Below are 17,821 nucleotides of genomic sequence, written 5' to 3'. Positions count from 1 at the left end.
GGGGCTGCCCCCAGGAGCTCGCACAGTGGGCTGTGCACTTGTGTCTCGGAGGGGACAGGTGCAGCTCACTGTTATTTCATGTACGTGTTTCAACCACAGGGACGTGTCTAACAGCCCAGAGATCACACCCTGACCTCCAGCTCCCACGAGCCACGCTGACTCCTACCAAGGCCTGCTTCTGCAGCGTGGACGCAGTCAGGGCCGCGTGAAGATGATAATGCTGTGAGCAAAAGTGGCTCTACAGAGTAACGTGGCCAGGCCAGGGCCATGCCCACATCCTTCCACCCTAATGAGCCCAGACACTGCCATGGGTTGGCCCCACTGGGCCTCAGGTCAGTAAAACTGAAATGACAGGATGCACTCTTCTCGCCCGGATGTCGGGAAGCATATTTCCAAGGCCAATGTTTAGGGTGTCAGACGTGGCAATCGTATCACAGGCAAGGACGGAGGCGCCAGAAGCTGGTGCTCCTGCCTGTGCATGAGGAGAACTCGGAAAACAGCAACGTCATCTGTGAGACTGTGGACTGAGATTCTCACTGTTATACTCACAATACCTTTGTCTGAAGGAGCGACAGGAGCATCTACGGTTGAGAAGACAGAAAGTTTGGCTTCGTCGATGTCTTGCTGCGTGAATTTTCCAGACTTTGCCCAGTCAACAGCCTTCCCAAAAGATTGGAGCGTCTCTATTGTATTTGGGTCCCTAGGAAACCCAAAGAAATAAACAGGCAAGCATTTTACCGATGGACAAGTTTATGACAAAACTGTGACTTAACAGTTCAACATCTTCTATGGGTAAACAGCTCTATTTTACACCTGATCTAGTCCAAACAGCCCACTGACAAATTGCTCAGTTACTCTCAGTGGAAATTTAAGTCCCATCACATAAGACTTTCAACAAGTTCTCCCTCTTAGACAAGGTCTGTTTGCATAATATCCTCCCCAGATTATTTAAATACACCTCTCTGTGACCTCATCAGGAAAGGAAAGATGTGGAGGGTGGGGGCAGGTCAAGATGACAAGGAAATTACAGAAGACTCACATGGAAAAATTAAGCAAACAAAGGTTTTCCTTTAATCTCCCTTAAGGACACAGCCAGGGTAGTACAGGAATCTGCCTGAGGGGCCGATCCAGACTTCCCTTTGTGTAAATGGAAAGAGCCCAGCCCTCCCTTCACCCTGACTCAGAGCTGCAGAGGGGCTGTGAGCTGCTTCGCCATCCTTTGTCTAGAAGAGTGGCTTCCAGCACAGCAAGGGGGAGAACTCGGCAGGGTGGCAACGGCTACCGACTTCTCTACCTACATGCCTGCCTGCCTGCCTGCCTGCCTGCCTACCTACCTACCTACCTAATCTATCTCTGCATCCACGAGACAGGGTCTCACTCTGTCGCCCAGGTTGGCGTGCGGTGGCGCAATCTGCTCACTGCAGCTTCAACCTCCCTAGGCTCAAGGGATCCTCCCGCCTTAGCCTCCTGTAGCTAGGACCACAGGCACTTGCCACCACGCCTGGCCAGCTCCTTCTTAAAAAGTGTTATAATACATGTTCTCTTGGGCAGCAAAGCTATAGATAATTAAGAATTAATTCATTGTTTTAGAGTAACGGTGTTATGTTTATGAAAGCTAACAGAACTGCATCCACATCAGGCACCTCCAACTGAATCAGCTAAGAATGCTCTCAGGCTGTATCTCAGCCCCTCACCTGGGGCCTGTGTTCCAGGTCCCCCAGAGCAGGGTTGCAACCTCAGACAGCCACTATGGATATTGTGTTTTTTTCCTATGCCTATGAAAAAGTTTATAGATTAGGTGCAGCAAGATATTAACAAAATACAACAATTATACTGTAATAAAAGTTTCACTAAGTAAAACAAGGGTTCTGTGAACAGAAGCTCTTGGATACCCACAGTGTATCTAATGACCTAGACGGCTACTGAGTGACCAACAGGCAGGTAGCATAGACAGCGTCAGCTTTCATCCCACTGCTTAGAAGAATGGTGTACAATTTAAAACTTAGGAAGTGTTTATGCCTGGAACTTTCCATTTAGTATTTTCAGACCGAGGGTGACTGTGGGTAATAAACCGTGGAAGGCAAAACCATGGATGGAGGCACTACCGTGTTCTGCCAAAATATGCTGGCTTAAGCCAGGGTTTACTGAAGGCAGAATGCTTCCCGTTTAGGCTGCTGGCCCCAATCCTTGCACCAGAAAGGACATTGCTGGGTGTGGCTAAGTGCTGGAGAAGTGAAAAGCAGCACACAGAACAACTTTTGTCTAAAGTTCACTGCAGTAGAAGAAAAATGACACTGATAATCATGAGTAGGAGACTAAATAAAGCACCGTGTGCGTCCCAATGTGTGAACTAGAGCAAATCTCACCTGTAAGAGTAAAGGGTGAAAACCCCACTGTGGCTGAGTTTTGCGCCTCCACCGTAAGCGCCACCTTTTTCTCGAATTTCTGTATGCAGGAATTTAGCAGTCATCAAACGTGCAAGGATTTTAAGACTGAAATGAATGATGAAAAAATACAAGTTATAAACACCATGGCTGATAAAAAAGTATAGACAATGAAGTAATTATTGGATTACGTGAAAATGAAAATAAAATCAAGTTGTACAATGCCACATAAATTATGGTCCCATTTTTTTGGTCTTGTTTTTTAAGAGATGGGGTTTTGCTCTGTCACCAGGTTGGAGTGCCTAAGTGCAATTGCAGCACACTGCAGCCTTGAACTCCTGGGCTCAAGGGATCCTCCCACCACAGTCTCCCGAGTAGCTGGGGCTACAGATGCGTGCCACCACGCCTGTTTTTACAGTTTTTGTAGAAGCAGGGTCTAGTTTTGTTGCCCAGGCTGGTCTTAAACACCTGGCTTCAAGCGATCCTCCTGCCTTCCAAGTGCTGGGCTTATAGGCATGATATTTTCTTTTTAATTAACAAAAACTAAAAAGCACAAGGAAGCACAATTTTCAAGCAGTTGGCTTGGATTACAGGGTTGAAGCAGTGGTGGTGGGGAGGGAATCTAACACTTCCAGCGCCGCACTGCTTAACTTGTTCCAATGCATACGTGGCATTTTTAAAATCTGGTGAAGTAGAAAGAGGCTATTTCTATTGTAAAGGCAAATGTGCAAATGAACATTTATTTAAATGTCTCACATCAGAATATGGAAAAAAAAGGAAACTGAAGTCAAACTCTTGAGTATAGGAATCCCTTAAGAAAACACACACTCTCCGATAAAGCCCATTTCTAGGAACGGGGCTGATCTCCTATGCCTTCCACTGCAAATGGTGACATCACATTCTAGATGATTCTAGAACACATCCACCTCCGACAGAAGGCAGGGCAGACAATGATGGTAGCGTCTGCGGCAAAGACACAGGCTCCTTAAAGACGCCCGTGGCGAGATCAGCCCCAGGTCACCACTTCCACAGATGTGCCTTTTCCTAAAGCAGACGAAGAGCGTCAAATAGGCCAGGTGGGAAATCAAGGAAGGAGTGGGCGTGTTCCCAGGGGCCGTGCTGGGAGAAGTCACGACCATCTCGTGTGGACCCTCCAGGAGAAACCCAGCGCCACTCGGGTGGCTGGGGCGCCGTCAGTTGGGACCAGCGAGGTTGGAGCCAGACCCTGGGGGACGGAGCCTCCACAAGCACCAGCAGGGATGGCGTTCCGTCGATCCATGCATCCTCCTCGAGAAATTTCTATTACTTGTATATTAAAAACATGCTCACTGTTGAAAGATTATAAAATACAAAAAACAAGGAATAAAAGATCTAGAATCCCCCTGGCCCAGGGGAACCTCCACATTTTTAGTGTTTTCTGTCTGCATTTTCCTATTGGATGGTGGAAACAGACACCACTCTTCTGCTGGCACAGCAGACAGATCTGTGTATCTTCTACAAATATTGAAATAAATGAACAAAAGAGCTGGCAACATCTCTCTTTTCTACAGGGGAGCTCTTTCTGGGCCCCGACTGCAGCCCCACATTTCCTCCCGCCTGGCTACACACCTCCCCATCCGTGGCCCTGCTGTGACACACGTGCACCCTGGAGGCCCGGCACCTTCTGCTATCAGGATAGACTGCCCAGGCCTAAGCCTGCCCTCCCCTCTCTACCACTCGGGTGGCTGGGGCGCCATCAGTTGGCACCAGCGAGGTTGGAGCCAGACCCTGGGGGTCTCCTCCTTGGTTTAGTCCCTCATGGGGGTAGCTGCCTGGGACAAGGATACAGGAAGTGAATTTCCGGGATATAACATGTTTGCACAGATCTGTGTCATCCACACCCAACTGACGGGTCCCCAAAAGTGCATGTCTGTGAGTCTGTCCTCCTGGTCTGGCCAGTTTCCGCAGATGGGATGAACACAGCCGAGGAGCAGCCACACTTCAGAAGAAGGGGCTGGAGGGCCAGTCCATAGGCAGCAAACTCCCTCACCCCACGCCACTTAGACCCTCACTCTCGGCCTGACCTCTCTCGGCTGTGGCTTCGGCCGCTCAACCCAGGGCCTCCTTCCCTGAGCTTCTGACTCGTGTGAGGAGACGGGAGGCAAACTCCTCAGAGGGACTGTAAGGCGGCCTCTGGCCCTGCCATCTGCAGGGCTCTGCAGGACCACTTGGTTTCTCCCGACCGCCCTGTCCCTCTGTGGCCCCAGGTCAGGCCCTACCCACCCACCCACAGTCTGGCTCATGAGGTTCTCCTGCAGCCCCCATGGCTGCCTGGGTCACCTCCCACTCTCCCTTGTGGCTTCGTGTCTTGATCTACCTTTGCTGTCGTTCCATGCATCTGTCCTCACGAAGGCTTACTCTACCACGTTTATCAGAGGTCTCAGCCTAAATTCATTCAATTTTTACCTAGAGATGAGATGAGTACATGGGGCATTTTGAAAGGAGTCTGTGGTTAGGGTCATAGATATCTGTTTTGTTTATAGGACTCAATAATAGAAATTGTTTACAAAAATGACTGGCTCTAAAGCTGGGCCTTTGTTCAGAAAGACTCTGCTGTTTAAAGAGGGCCGCTCGTAGACTCACACAGCCCCAGGTCCAACACTCAGAGCCAGCGCAGACTTCCTGTGCTAAAACATGCCCTGTCAACTCGAACAGGCTTGACAAGCTGCTTCCGTAAGGCTCAGGCCTGAGAGGTCCCGACCTCCACCCTCCTACCTGGCATGATCTGGGTCCGTGTAGGGGACAGTTCGGATGCATTCGCCCACATAATTCACCGGGAAGGGCATCAGGAAGTGAGTCTTCATCTGCCAGGGCTTGAAGGTGGGTTCCTGAGGGACAATGTGTGGTCAGAGGCGGCCGCGCTGCCATGCACCACCCACGACGCTGGGACTGGACCCATCTCAGGGTCCCATCTCCATGACAGTCTGCAGCCCGGTGCTGGGACGCAAGAGCAAGGCACTGCAGTTACGTCGCTCCACACTATTTCTCACTGTGAAACTGACATGAAGTCTTCCCATCTTAACACGATGCTTTAAAGTACACTGTTCAATTAAAAACATTTCGGCCGGGGGCGGTGGCTCAAGCCTGTAATCCCAGCACTTTGGGAGGCCGAGACGGGCGGATCACGAGGTCAGGAGATCGAGACCATCCTGGCTAACTCGGTGAAACCCCGTCTCTACTAAAAATACAAAAAACTAGCCAGGCGAGGTGGCGGCGCCTGTAGTCCCAGCTACTCGGGAGGCTGAGGCAGGAGAATGGCGGGAACCCGGGAGGCGGAGCTTGCAGTGAGCTGAGATCCGGCCACTGCATTCCAGCCTGGGCGACAGAGCAAGACTCCGTCTCAAAAACAAAAAAAACAAACAAAAAAAAAACACATTTCATTCTACACCACTTATAGTTATAGATTTATGTTTCATATCATATTATACCACAGGAATACATTAAATCACTCTACTCCACAAGGAGCCAAACCAAACAGCATCAGCACCAGGCTGAGTGGGGGAAAGGATCTGTCAGGCTGCCCCACTGGAGTCGACTTGGCTCAGGAGCTACGTTCAAAGGAGGGTGAGTTGCCCAGGAGGAGACCGCCGGGAGCAGCAGCCCTCTTCCTGGGCACAGGGAAGACGCACTCCGTACCAGGGCCCGCACCTCCTTGGCACAGGAGGACACACTCCCACCAAGGCCTTCACTCAGCACCGTCTCAGAGAGAAAAGGCTCAGGATGGCCCTGACAAAGGACGCACTGAACTCGCAAGTCTAGGGACACGCCAGCCCCACGGACAGGCGGACGGAGGAACGTTCACCTGTAGCGGCAGACACAGCCGTGTAGGGAAGCACCCGCCCGCTGGGAACCCAGATGGGCTGTGGTTCTTACCATGACCAGCTTCCTAATGATCTGGGAGCCATGGAGAACGTGGGCATCCCCACCAGAGCTGCTGGGCACAGGTTTCTGAAAATCAAGTTTCCAAGAGAAAAGACAAAAATTCAGAACTCACTTGAAATGTATAAGAAAAATAGAGTTTATAAAATTCACAGAGCTAATAACAAGTGTTGGGGCAGACTTGTTTAAGTGTTTTAAATAATAAACGCTTTTAAAAAAAGGACAGAAAATAAAAATAGGCTGGGCACAGTGGCTCATGCCTAGAATGTCAGCACTTTTGGAGGCTGAGGTGGGAGGACTGCTTGAGTCCAGGAGTTTGAGACCAGCCTGGGCAATGTAGTAAGCCCCCATCTCAACAAAAAATTTTTAAAAATTAGCTGGGCACAGTGGTGCACACCTATAGCCCCAGCCACTTGGGAGGCTGAGACTGGAGGATCACTTGAGCCCAGGTCACGGCTGCAGCTAGTTGTAATGGCACCACTGCACTCCAGCCTGGGTGGCAGAGTGAGACCCTATCTGAAAATAACAAAAACTAAAAAAAGAAAGTGAATAAAAGAAATTAAGAAAATTTTATAATAAATTTTCAGACAGTCAAAAGGTAGCCTTGTTATACAGTACAATGAAAATATTTTAAGCTTTCTTTCTGCACTTTCTCGTCATTAATCTATGAAATCAAGAGGACACGTAAAGTGAAAGCGCTGCAGGGAGAGGGGCCTGGAGCAGCAGGAGGCCACCCCCATGGGCTCCACTCCCAGAGGCCAACAGAGACACCACACCCAGAACTGAACCAGGGATACGCAGACACCAAAGGAGAAGACGTGAGCGCCAGCCTCCTCCACTGAGGAGCATGGCTTCTCTACTGACATCCATGAACTAGACTACAATTCTCTTTGTAAGTTAATCAAATTTACTAAATTAGTTATCACCAACATCACTGTTCTATGTCAAATCCATGCATTCATGAGTCATAGAAACAGCAGTAAAGCAGCCTTCTTCAGGCCACGGTTTTGGGCCATTCTTATGCCAGCATATCCCAGTCGAAGTCTGTTTTCCTACCAGACTACTCACTGCAAGGCACCGAAGTGAGTGCAGCATCTAAGGCCACACCGCAGAGTCTGAACTCACTTAACTGGGCCAACACTGGACAAGATATTTAATTCTCCTGAACCTCAGTTTCTTCATCTGCGTAACGGGGGACATGAACCCCAACACGCTGGACTGTTCTGAGAATTGAGTTAATACGTGTAAAACATGACAGCTGTTCCTGGCACCTGCCAGGCGCTCACCGGGCGCCAGCACCACCATCAGTGCATACCTCGACCGTGTGTGGGCGCACAGGCCTCCGCTCCTTCTTACTCCGACCGATGCTTCTAAGGAAGTCTTCGACCACCTTTTCTGTCTGAGACATCTGCTGAGGAGTCGCATTCACTGAACACCTGTTTTAAAAATTACGTATACATAAAACCACTGTTAGAAAAAATAGTTTTAGTAATTCATCACACTTGGATAATAACTCAATAATGTTGGTTTTACAGAAAATCATGTTCAAAGTGTTAAAAGAAATAGTAGCCAAATGTGGAAATACCACGGCCGCCACCCTGCTCTGCAGTGCTTCAGGTTATCGAGAGATTTCTGCACAGTTCAGTGTGGCAGCTAACGAAGCCGTCCAGAGGCACAGCCTGAGACCCTAAACTCTTGTTCTTCCGAAGAGCAAAGAAAATACAGAGACTACTAACATCTGCTAACCATACCTTCGGAATTACACTATCAAAACACTGACAACTTTTAAAATTACCATCCAGAAGTCATCAATTTGAAAACGTGAACTGGTTGTTAAAGCAGAACATTATAAAGTGCAAAAAATTAGCATGCTCTCAAAGTTATATGAAAACAGAACTCTCCCAAATTCTACAGAATTGCAAATACTACTATCATATGAAATCTACTTGAACTCTGGTGTATTGATAGAGTGTATATTTTTTCCTTTTGGCTGTAAATCCTAAACTTACTCTAGTTAAAGTAATAGCAGGTACCACTATATTAATACTAACTATATCCCAGGCATGTATGCTGCCTTGCAGATATTCTTTTATTCCTTAAAATAAACCTGCAAAGGAAGGTTTTATGGAGGAGGAAGCAGAAGACCCCAGTGGGTCGGCTGCCCAGGACCTCCCAGGTGTGAGCACATGAGTGCGGGCCTGGCACCAGAAGCCAGGCCAGCCTGAGCCCAATGCCAAGAGCCCCTGATCGCCAGGCTTCACCTCTGCCCACCCACAGACCGCCCTGTAGAATCTGCCAGGGATTCGCAAGACATGACTGGGAAAAGGCATCAGGACTCTGTGAAGAAGGACAAGTGACTTCAGCAAACATTTTCTTGTTAAGTACTGACGAATACATCAATGTCACTGACAATAAGATGCTGAAAAGAAAACTGTCAATCATTTTTAAACTTCATTCATGCTCACACACCTGAGGACACATAAGGCCAACTGCAGGTATAGGACTGAGCTGCCAGGTATTTCCTCAAAGCATCACAGAATTATGTAAGAAACCGTACTTTTACTCTGACCTTCGGCAAGCTCACCCTTACGGATATCTCAGTTAGAGACCATTTGCTTTTGGAAGCGACATAACTACTGCTCTCAACCTATTTGCACTTCTAGATCAAAATTAGCCTGCTTTCTTCCCCATCTCCTACAGTTTTTAATAAGCTTAAAATATTTTTTTCTTAGCTTATTAGAACACTTGACAACTACAATAAATTCTGTAACCTTTACCCTTACCAAGCACTTTCTATCTTGAAGTTTCTACAAGTAAAAAATACCTAAAAACTATGCTTAATAGAATGAATCATAAAATATTTCGAAACAAATCACAAATGCACCTCATATTATCACCATTTAACAGGTGTTTCTTGATACGCGGCAGCTTCCTCAGGATGGGTTTGATGTCTGTCATTTCTGCAATCCTCTTCATCAGTCGCACCTGAGCCAGAGAAAGCTCGCTCACAGAGAGGCAGAGGCCAGGACAGACCCAGAGGAAGCTCCCTGAGAGGCAGAGGCCACGACAGACCTGCTCAGTCTGAACCAAGCACCCGTGACATCAGAACCCTGCTTTGGCAGGGGTTATGTGTGCAAGTGTGTGGCTTGAGGGCTGGAACTGGGGTGCAGGGTGGCACAAAGAGGAAGATGAGTTAAAACCAACCAATCAATTCTTCCCCATATTTGGTCAGTTAGAAAGTTAGCATTTCTGGGACATAAGTTAATGTATTCCCAAAGAAGTCAGTAACTCTGGAATATGTGGCTAAACCAGAATAACAGAGGTTCCTTCCAAGCTTCTTACCTGATCCATCCCGCTGAAGGTCTCCTGCAGGTCCCCTGCAGGTGTGAGGGTCCGGCCCGCCCTGATGGATGCGTACAGGTGTCCAGAGTCGGGAATTCCATTGGCGAGCTCCTGGGCGGTCATCTTCACCAGCACCTTGAAGTGCTCCTCTTCTTCAAAGCACGGGCTATGGAAAAAGGAGAAGGAGAAATTCCTGGAGACCCATTCATCGTGTCTCTTCAATATCGTGGAAAGTTGATTAAGCATAAGTTTGCAGACTACTTTAACGACCAAAGAAATTTTATAAGTCCATATGAACTACAAGTAAAAGTCAGACTTGCAAATCAACAACACACACAAGTAAGACTGTCTATTTTAAAGTACTTCAAATGAAGATCTCTAGTAGACCCCAAGAATGGACAACTCTTGCAAATAAAGTTACTTGTTAAATATTTCACTCCATAGATGCATCATGTCTGGGAGGTTTCGATCCAGGCAGAGAGAGGAGAAAAGCACACCCTGAAGCAAAGAAAACACAGAAGAAAGGAATTAGGGCCGAATCAAACAGTGACAGACACTGGAGAAAAGCTTCCCACCGCAGCTGTCATCTGACGGTAACAGGCTACCTGCTCGTAGGTGTCCATGTGCGAGTCGTCGGGGAGCACGTGGGGAGAAGCGCTCATCCCTCCGGTCTTCAGTTCTATCTGCTGAGCCTGCTTCCGGTAGTCAAGAAGGCCGCAGCCCAGCCTGACACAGCAGAGAAGCACAGCCCCGATTACAAGGCAGTCCTTACTGAATCATTTTTAAAACCGTGCATCTTGCATTACAAGTTGCTGCCATTAATTGAAAAACTGCAGCTTTGCCAACCTCTTCACAGTTCGAAGGTCATCAAGCAGGCACCCGCTCTGGCCTTTGCCCTCTAGAGTTCACGCGTCCCCTCCCCCAGGGAGACACCCGTCTCCCCCGCCTGGGAAGTCAGCGTCCAGAGGCACAAGACACTTGGGTGGCCAGTGTCTGCACTCAAAACAACTTTCTAAAATATGCATTTCCAGTTGTAAGCTTTTCAATAAATGTTTTATGAGTACTCCCTACTCTCTTCGCCCAGATCACTGTGATACATACTTCCTTTGCTCAAATGTCTGATAGCCTGGACGAGGGAGTCCAAAGGCTGAAGACTTTTTAAATTTTTAAGAAAAGTATTTTCCTCTCAGCACTCATGCTTGTGAAAGAAACATTCACAGTGACACTGCTAAAGCCAGAAACAATTGAGTCAAGGGAATGACCATGAGGTGTTTTCTAAGCTGCTACAGAAGGATGAACAGCGGCAGCTCTATTTAAAAAGAAAGGCAGGGAACTTTCAAAACCATGAAGACATTTTTCCATCTGAGCGGACCCTCAGCCAGGGTGCAGAAGGTGTCACAGCCATGTGGCTTTCTGCAGCACGCAGACAACTTCATCTCCACAAAGGGAAGACCCCAGGTGCGTGTCAGGTTGGGCAGTGGTCTCTGAAGCTGGCTGCAGGGTTCCATGTCGCCCTATTATCCTGGACAGGAACGGGAGCCCGCAGCCCTGTCTACTGCTTGTCCTGCAACCTCGGCCACAGCAGAGCTGGGCAAAAGGTCAGGTGTTGATGTGGGTACTCGTGTGTGTTCCCAGACCTGTGCACACCCCACCTAGGGAAGACGCCAGCAACTATAGGTCAGCTCGGAGGAGGAGCAACGCAGGCAGCAGGCACATCCAATTACTCACACTTTCGGATTAAACCATCAGTCCTTTCCAAAGCTTCACAGATTCACATGCTAAGATAGACATCTCTAAGTATATCCTTATATTATACCGTAGATTCATAAATATTTCAATGTAATATAGTAAGAAATGTTACTTTCATAAATTTTTTTTTTTTTTTTTGAGACGGAGTCTCGCTCTGTCACCCAGGCTGGAGTGCTGTGGCCGGATCTCAGCTCACTGCAAGCTCCGCCTCCCGGGTTCACGCCATTCTCCTGCCTCAGCCTCCCCGGTAGCTGGGACTACAGGCGCCGCCACCTTGCCCGGCTAGTTTTTTGTATTTTTAGTAGAGACGGGTTTTCACCGTGTTAGCCAGGATGGTCTTGATCTCCTGACCTGGTGATCCGCCCGTCTCGGCCTCCCAAAGTGCTGGGATTACAGGCCTGAGCCACCGCGCCCGGCCGACTTTCATAAAAAATTCTAAACCAATATGTTGTACACCATACTCACACACTAACATTGTAAGCTGTGATTCACTGAAGGTAATTCCTACTGATGCATTAGAACAACACAGATACGCACACAAAGCAGATGTTAGTAAGACACACAAGGGTGTGTTGCGACTCGTACTTGGTGAGGACGCTGCAGAAGAGGGGCACGTAGGGCCTCAGCTCTTCAGGGAGTGTGTTCAGGCTGGAGAAGGCCCGGAAATACACCATGCCATTGGTGGGCTGGGCGCAGTACTGAACAGGTATATCTCCGGCTAGAAAAACAAAAAGGATTTCATTTTTAACGTTGCCAGTAAAATTTTAACCACTTATAATATTTAAAAAACGCTATTTATTGCTTTTCAAGCATGGAGGTTTAAGACTTACACTAGAGTTTATATAAACTTCCCTATTGTATTTTCATGATAAAAAACGGGACCTGTCTTCAATAGTAAAGCAACCCGCGCCCTCCAAGGAAAGGGAAAGGAAGGACGGAACCACGACCTTCTGGTCTCATAACTGCAAGTTCCAGTTACCCAACCTCTCCCCGTCAACCACAGAGAACTCCGACCAGGTGCCCCCAAGAACCCCGGGCCCACATCACACCCGTCCTCAGCGCTGCTCATCTTCCCCAACAGGCCCTGCCACCCTCTGGCCCCACCACAGAAGGCTCCCCCAGGGCCCCAAACAAGGCTCCTGGTGTCCCCCACCCACTCTTCCTGACCTCTTGAGGGGAGGGCTGGGCATTCAGCTTCATGCGTAGGTCCCTACCTAGCAGAGCGCCCTAGACCAGCGGAGGGACCAAGGCACGGAAGGACGACTGATTTATTCTCACTGTTAGCAAACACTTAATGAGATTCACAGACAAAAACTGCCAGGGTTAACAGATCAGAGGGATGTCAGCCTCGATTTCCACTCACACGCGCGCACACACATGAAAATAAACAGGATATAAACACGACAAGCGCTGTCAGAAGACAAAAAGCGGGCTGGAGACACTTCACAGCACTCAGGGATGCCCAGGGTGAAATCCCAACCCCATCCTCGAGGTGCAAGTGAGAGCTGCTGCCCTCAGCTCAGTGGTAAGCTCAGCATCAACACCGTCCCAGGTGAAGTTACCCCAAAGACGCCTCTCCAGCTACCAGCCAGGAGCGAGAGAAAGGAGGCACCCTGAGAACTCAAAAGCAGTGACAGACCATGGAACAAAAAGTACCACGGAACGAAAGGTGCCACGGAACGAAACATGTCATGGAACAAAACGTGTCACGAAATGAAATGCCAGGACACAGCAGGGGGATAAACTTGGCCTCCAACTCCCTTTCAACTCAACACCCACCTTTCCGGGGGATCTCATCCCTCTGCTTCCTCCATGCTGATGGCAGGGTAGACAGCTGGGACAAAGGGCTCTGAGGATGCCTCAATTTTTTAACCTGCACTTAACACAGTCACAGCATAACCCAAATCCTCATTTGATTCTAGAAGCAGGAAATCAGAGCGCCCTATCAAACCCCTCTCAGGAACACACACACAGGCTCTTACTGAGTGAATGCATCTATCACCACTGAGAGTTAGGAACAAGGTAGAAGACACGTATACGGCAAGACTACGAACGCACAGGACTGCTCAAGTGTTTCAGGGAAAACCTTCAAGACATGATTCTACTGCTTCTGTGAGGAGTGATATTTAATTTCCCCAAGGACCCCGAGACCCGGGAAAAGCGTAGTGTTCACAGTGACCTGTCAGGACCACATCCAACTCTGTGACAGGTATGGTAGGCTCAATATCTGAAACTTTCAACGCTGGCAGACAAGAGGCATCTTGAGGTTTGCTTTGTTGAGTCCGTAATTCCAAACCTAAAAAGGAAACAAGAAAAAGGAATATTCAGGGCCATAATTAAAAGGATTGATGCAACTTATCTCCTATGTTATTATCTTACATCCAGAATTAGCCGTCCATGCCAAGTGTGGAGGAGTACAGAAGCACTATGGTTTGCAAAATATCTCCTATTTCCGGGCTGACCAGATTTAGATGCACTAATAACCTCCTTAGTGGGTAGCCCTTTTCCTAATTCTCATTTTCAATTACTGAACAATTCTGCTGGGGAGTGGTGGTTTGCTCAAGAAGCTTCTCCTGCACCCCTCCAAAGTTTACATTAAGTAGATTCAACTTGTTTTCAGAGTTTTCAAACCACTTCTTGTTGGACTGACATTTAGTGATCTTCATACTTATCTTTTTTGTTTTGAGACAGGGCCTGGCTCTGTCACCCAGGCTGGAGTACAGTGGCACCATCTCAGCTCACTGCAGCCTCTGCCTCCTGGGCTCAAGTGATCCTCCCGCCCTAGCCTCGTGACTAATTTCTGTTTTGTTTTTTTCTTTGTAGAGATGAGGTTTTGCCATGTTGCCCAGGCTATGTCAAACTCCTGACCTCAAGTCATCCTCCCGCCTTGGCCTCCCAAAGTGCTGGGATTCCAGGCATGAGTCACCGCACCTGGCCCTATACTCGATTTCTGTTGTTTCATTTTTACTCATTTCAACAAAAGACTTACACAATCACATAAATCACACAAATTACAGTGGTGCTTAGAAAGACACTTCCTGGCCGGGCGCGGTGGCTCAAGCCTGTAATCCCAGCACTTTGGGAGGCCGAGACGGGCGGATCACAAGATCGAGACCATCCTGGCTAACATGGTGAAACTCCGTCTCTACTAAAAAATACAGAAAACTAGCCGGGCGAGGTGGCGTGCGCCTGTAGTCCCAGCTACTTGGGAGGCTGAGGTGAGAGAATGGCGTGAACCCGGAAGGCAGCAGAGCTTGCAGTGAGCTGAGATCCGGCCACTGCACTCCAGCCCAGGCAACACAGCGAGACTCCGTCTCAAAAAAAAAAAAAAAGTAGAGACGGGGTTTCACCGCGTTAGCCAGGTTTCGATCTCCTGACCTTGTGACCCGCCCTCCTCGGCCTCCCAAAGTGCTGCACTTCCTAGGCCTGACAGTCCATTCATCAATGAGGGAGGCAGCACCTTTACAGCAGACCCCTCCACCGAGCCACAGCCTATGCAGAAGATCCTAAGACCTAGGCGTGCCCCCCGCCCTGTTGGCCATCAGTGAAGCGGCTCCACAGTGCTACACCGGGCCAAGCAAGTACACGAGTGCATGATTCCACGACTCCCGGGGAGGGCTGTGCCGAGTTCCCTGCTTTAACTCAGTCCCCGCAGACAGCACTCCTGGTGTCTGCTGGGCTGACCTCCCCCATGTTCCATTTCCACCTTCTGAAGTACCCCGAGAGCGTGCCACACACTCAGACACAGGACGTTGGGGCACAGTATCTCAGGCAGTGTCGCCCCTCCACAGGTGCCCCACCGTGGGCTCCAGCCCTTCCGCCCACCTTTGGAGCTGCAACTGCCATCAACCACCACCTCTGCTCCCAGAGGCATCTGGAGCCCAGGCGCCCAGCGGCAAGGAGCTCAGACCCGGGCCCTCCAGGCTTCCCCTGCCGGCTCACCACCTACCTAACATCTTGACTTTCCCGGCCTCATGCCGCTCAAAGGTTTTGTAATCTGTGGCTTTGCCAGGAAGCTCCCTCCTGCCTCTTCCCTTCCCCGGCCTTCCCCGTGGTTCCTGGGCCCACCTGCACTAGAGCACGCCACAGCTACCCTGACATCCCAGAGCTCCTTCTCTGAACACTCACTCACAGCGGGTAGAAAAAGCCTCTGGCACCTTGTCTTCTCTGTTTCCTTTCAGCACATCACACAATCCCTGATGGTGGAGGCTCTACCCCTTCACAGTGCTTAAGACACACACAAGACCAGAAATCAGAAGATTCAGGCTTTTACTAGTTTCCCATTCACCTCTTCTGCATTGTTGTTCTCTACCGATTGGCTTTAATTCACAGAATCCTAACACTACCATGCACACTTGAAGACTTACTGACCTGAAATAACCATTCAATGCACTAGCACTGTGCCCTCCTTTAAAGGAGCTCTTCAGTGAGTGTGTAAAGGAGAACTCTGTAGTGTGAGCACTGCTCACTAACCTACTGGTTTGGACTACAGCGTACTGGGTTTTCTTAAAGCACAGCTCTGAGGTCAGGCCAACAAATATGAAGTAATTTAGGAAACGTACAACCTGTTGCCTACTCATGGAATTATCTTGTGTACTCACGAATAAATTCAGTTAAAAGTGGGAAGATTGGAGCTTGTCAATTATCACAAAACAGAGCTTAAAAAAAAGACTAAGGTTAAAAGAAAAAACAGCTTAAAACAGTTGTCTCTAAACAAGAATTCAGATAGAAAGAATAAGAACAGATTTTAAGTTGACATTAATTTTTCTTTTACTACATGATATAACTTCAACCTTAGCATGATCAAAATGAAGTCACTTACGTTCTACCTAACGTCCACTCTTACCTCCTGACAAGCCTGACAATTTCTCACAGAATCCCAGCCCAACTAGTTTTTTTTTTTTTTTTTGAGGCGGAGTCTCGCCCGGGCTGGAGTGCAGTGGCATGGTCTTGGCTCGCTGCAAGCTCCGCCTCCCGGGTTCACGCCATTCTTCCTGCCTCAGCCTCCCAAGTAGCTGGGACTACAGGTGCCTGCCACCACGTCCGGCTAATTTTTTGTATTTTTAGTAGAGACGGGGTTTCACCGCGTTAGCCAGGTTTCGATCTCCTGACCTTGTGATCCGCCCTCCTCGGCCTCCCAAAGTGCTGGGATTACAGGTGTGAGCCACTGCGCCCGGCCCCAACTAGTTTTAATAGGAAAAGTGTGTGTGTATGTGTTGCATATATTTTTAAAAGGCTTTATTAATACATAACTTACAAGCAATAATATTCACAATTTTAAAGACACAATTCAGTGAGTTCTGAAAAATGTGGCAAGTTATGAAGCCACCACATCACAGTACTGGGCCTTTCTAGCACCCCCAAAACTCTCCCATCCCCCCTACAGTCAACCAACCCCCAACCCTGGGCCTCCAGCACTTCTCATCTGCTCTCTGTCCCTGCAGCTTTGCCACATCCACAGCTTCCCATGAATGGTCTCAGTATGTCACCTGGCTCCTGGCTTCTTTCCCTTTGTGGGAAGTTTCTGAGATGCATCAATACCAAGGGTGCATCATTGTCGTGCTCCTTCGCAGCTAGTGGCATTTCTTTGTAAGGATGTATGTGTTGATGGAAGTCTGGGTTGTTTCAAGTTTTGTGTGGATACCTGTTTCCATTTCTCTGGAAGGAGCGTTAGGAGCGGGGCCTTCCTGGTCCGTGCATGTTGGCTGGCACTGTGAGAACTGTGACCCTGTTTCCTAGGTGGCCACACCAGTTTGGCTCCTTTGGCAGCATGTGAGCATTCCCACTGCCTCTGAGGACTGATGACATTTGGTGCCAGCACTAATTTTTCAACTGCTAGTCATTCTAGTAGGTGTATAATGGTATATCACTGTAGTTTTAATCTGCATTTTCCTGATAATTATGATACATTTCCCTAAGAAAGTAATGAGATTATTTCCACGTAATGATTTATGTGCCTAGTTGCCATTAGGATCTCTTTGATGACACCTGTCAGAATCTTCTGCCCATACGTTAATTGGGTTGTGTGCTCTCATGGCTGAATTGTTCGTTTTTCGTGTATTCTGAATACGGGCCTTGATCAGACAACACTTTTGCAAATGTTTTTTCCCAGAGGCCGAACTACCTGTGAGAATCCATCTGGGTCCCCTTCTCTCCCGTGGCCTCCTCCCTTCCTTCACTCCTGCAGCCGCTCCCGCAGCTGCTGCCAAAATCCCCTGCCTCTCAGCCGTTTTATCCAATTTCTCTATTTTTCTGCAAAACTATCCCAAATGAGGCTGCTGCTACGCTGTTCACTGACCTGGCAGTTCTCCTGCCTTAATCCATGAAGCACCCGTGTGATCCCTGTCTTCCACACAGGCCCTCCCCAGGGCTCTGCGGCTCACATGCCCTGCGGCTCACACACACCCTCTATGCCTGAGACAGGCCTC

At 48.7% G+C, this 17,821-nt stretch overlaps 1 protein-coding gene across 6 annotated transcripts in view; it reads right to left on the bottom strand.

The window, feature by feature from the left end:
- The window catches only part of PITRM1 (pitrilysin metallopeptidase 1), a 36,846-nt gene that overhangs the window by 697 nt on the left and 18,328 nt on the right, over positions 1–17,821 (bottom strand). For 5 of the 6 annotated variants that reach the window (XM_023193135.2, XM_026454790.1, XM_023193136.3 and 2 more), the window contains 11 exons: positions 13,573–13,689; positions 11,979–12,111; positions 10,250–10,370; positions 10,066–10,142; positions 9,645–9,810; positions 9,187–9,287; positions 7,618–7,738; positions 6,297–6,371; positions 5,139–5,251; positions 2,367–2,492; positions 555–700 (listed from right to left, as the gene is read on the bottom strand). In XM_023193135.2, coding sequence (XP_023048903.2) covers positions 555–700; positions 2,367–2,492; positions 5,139–5,251; positions 6,297–6,371; positions 7,618–7,738; positions 9,187–9,287; positions 9,645–9,810; positions 10,066–10,142; positions 10,250–10,370; positions 11,979–12,111; positions 13,573–13,689 — 1,296 coding nt within the window. Of the gene's footprint in view, positions 1–554; positions 701–2,366; positions 2,493–2,846; positions 4,830–5,138; positions 5,252–6,296; positions 6,372–7,617; positions 7,739–9,186; positions 9,288–9,644; positions 9,811–10,065; positions 10,143–10,249; positions 10,371–11,978; positions 12,112–13,572; positions 13,690–17,821 lie in introns of those variants that run through there. The other variant, XM_026454789.2, reaches the window with a different exon arrangement.

This window comes from Piliocolobus tephrosceles, chromosome 9 (genome assembly GCF_002776525.5).
Source record: "Piliocolobus tephrosceles isolate RC106 chromosome 9, ASM277652v3, whole genome shotgun sequence".
In the NCBI taxonomy this organism is placed as follows: Eukaryota; Metazoa; Chordata; class Mammalia; order Primates; family Cercopithecidae; genus Piliocolobus; species Piliocolobus tephrosceles.
The sequence above is the reverse complement of the archived record's forward strand: the minus strand, read 5'-3'. Positions and strand labels throughout refer to the sequence as shown.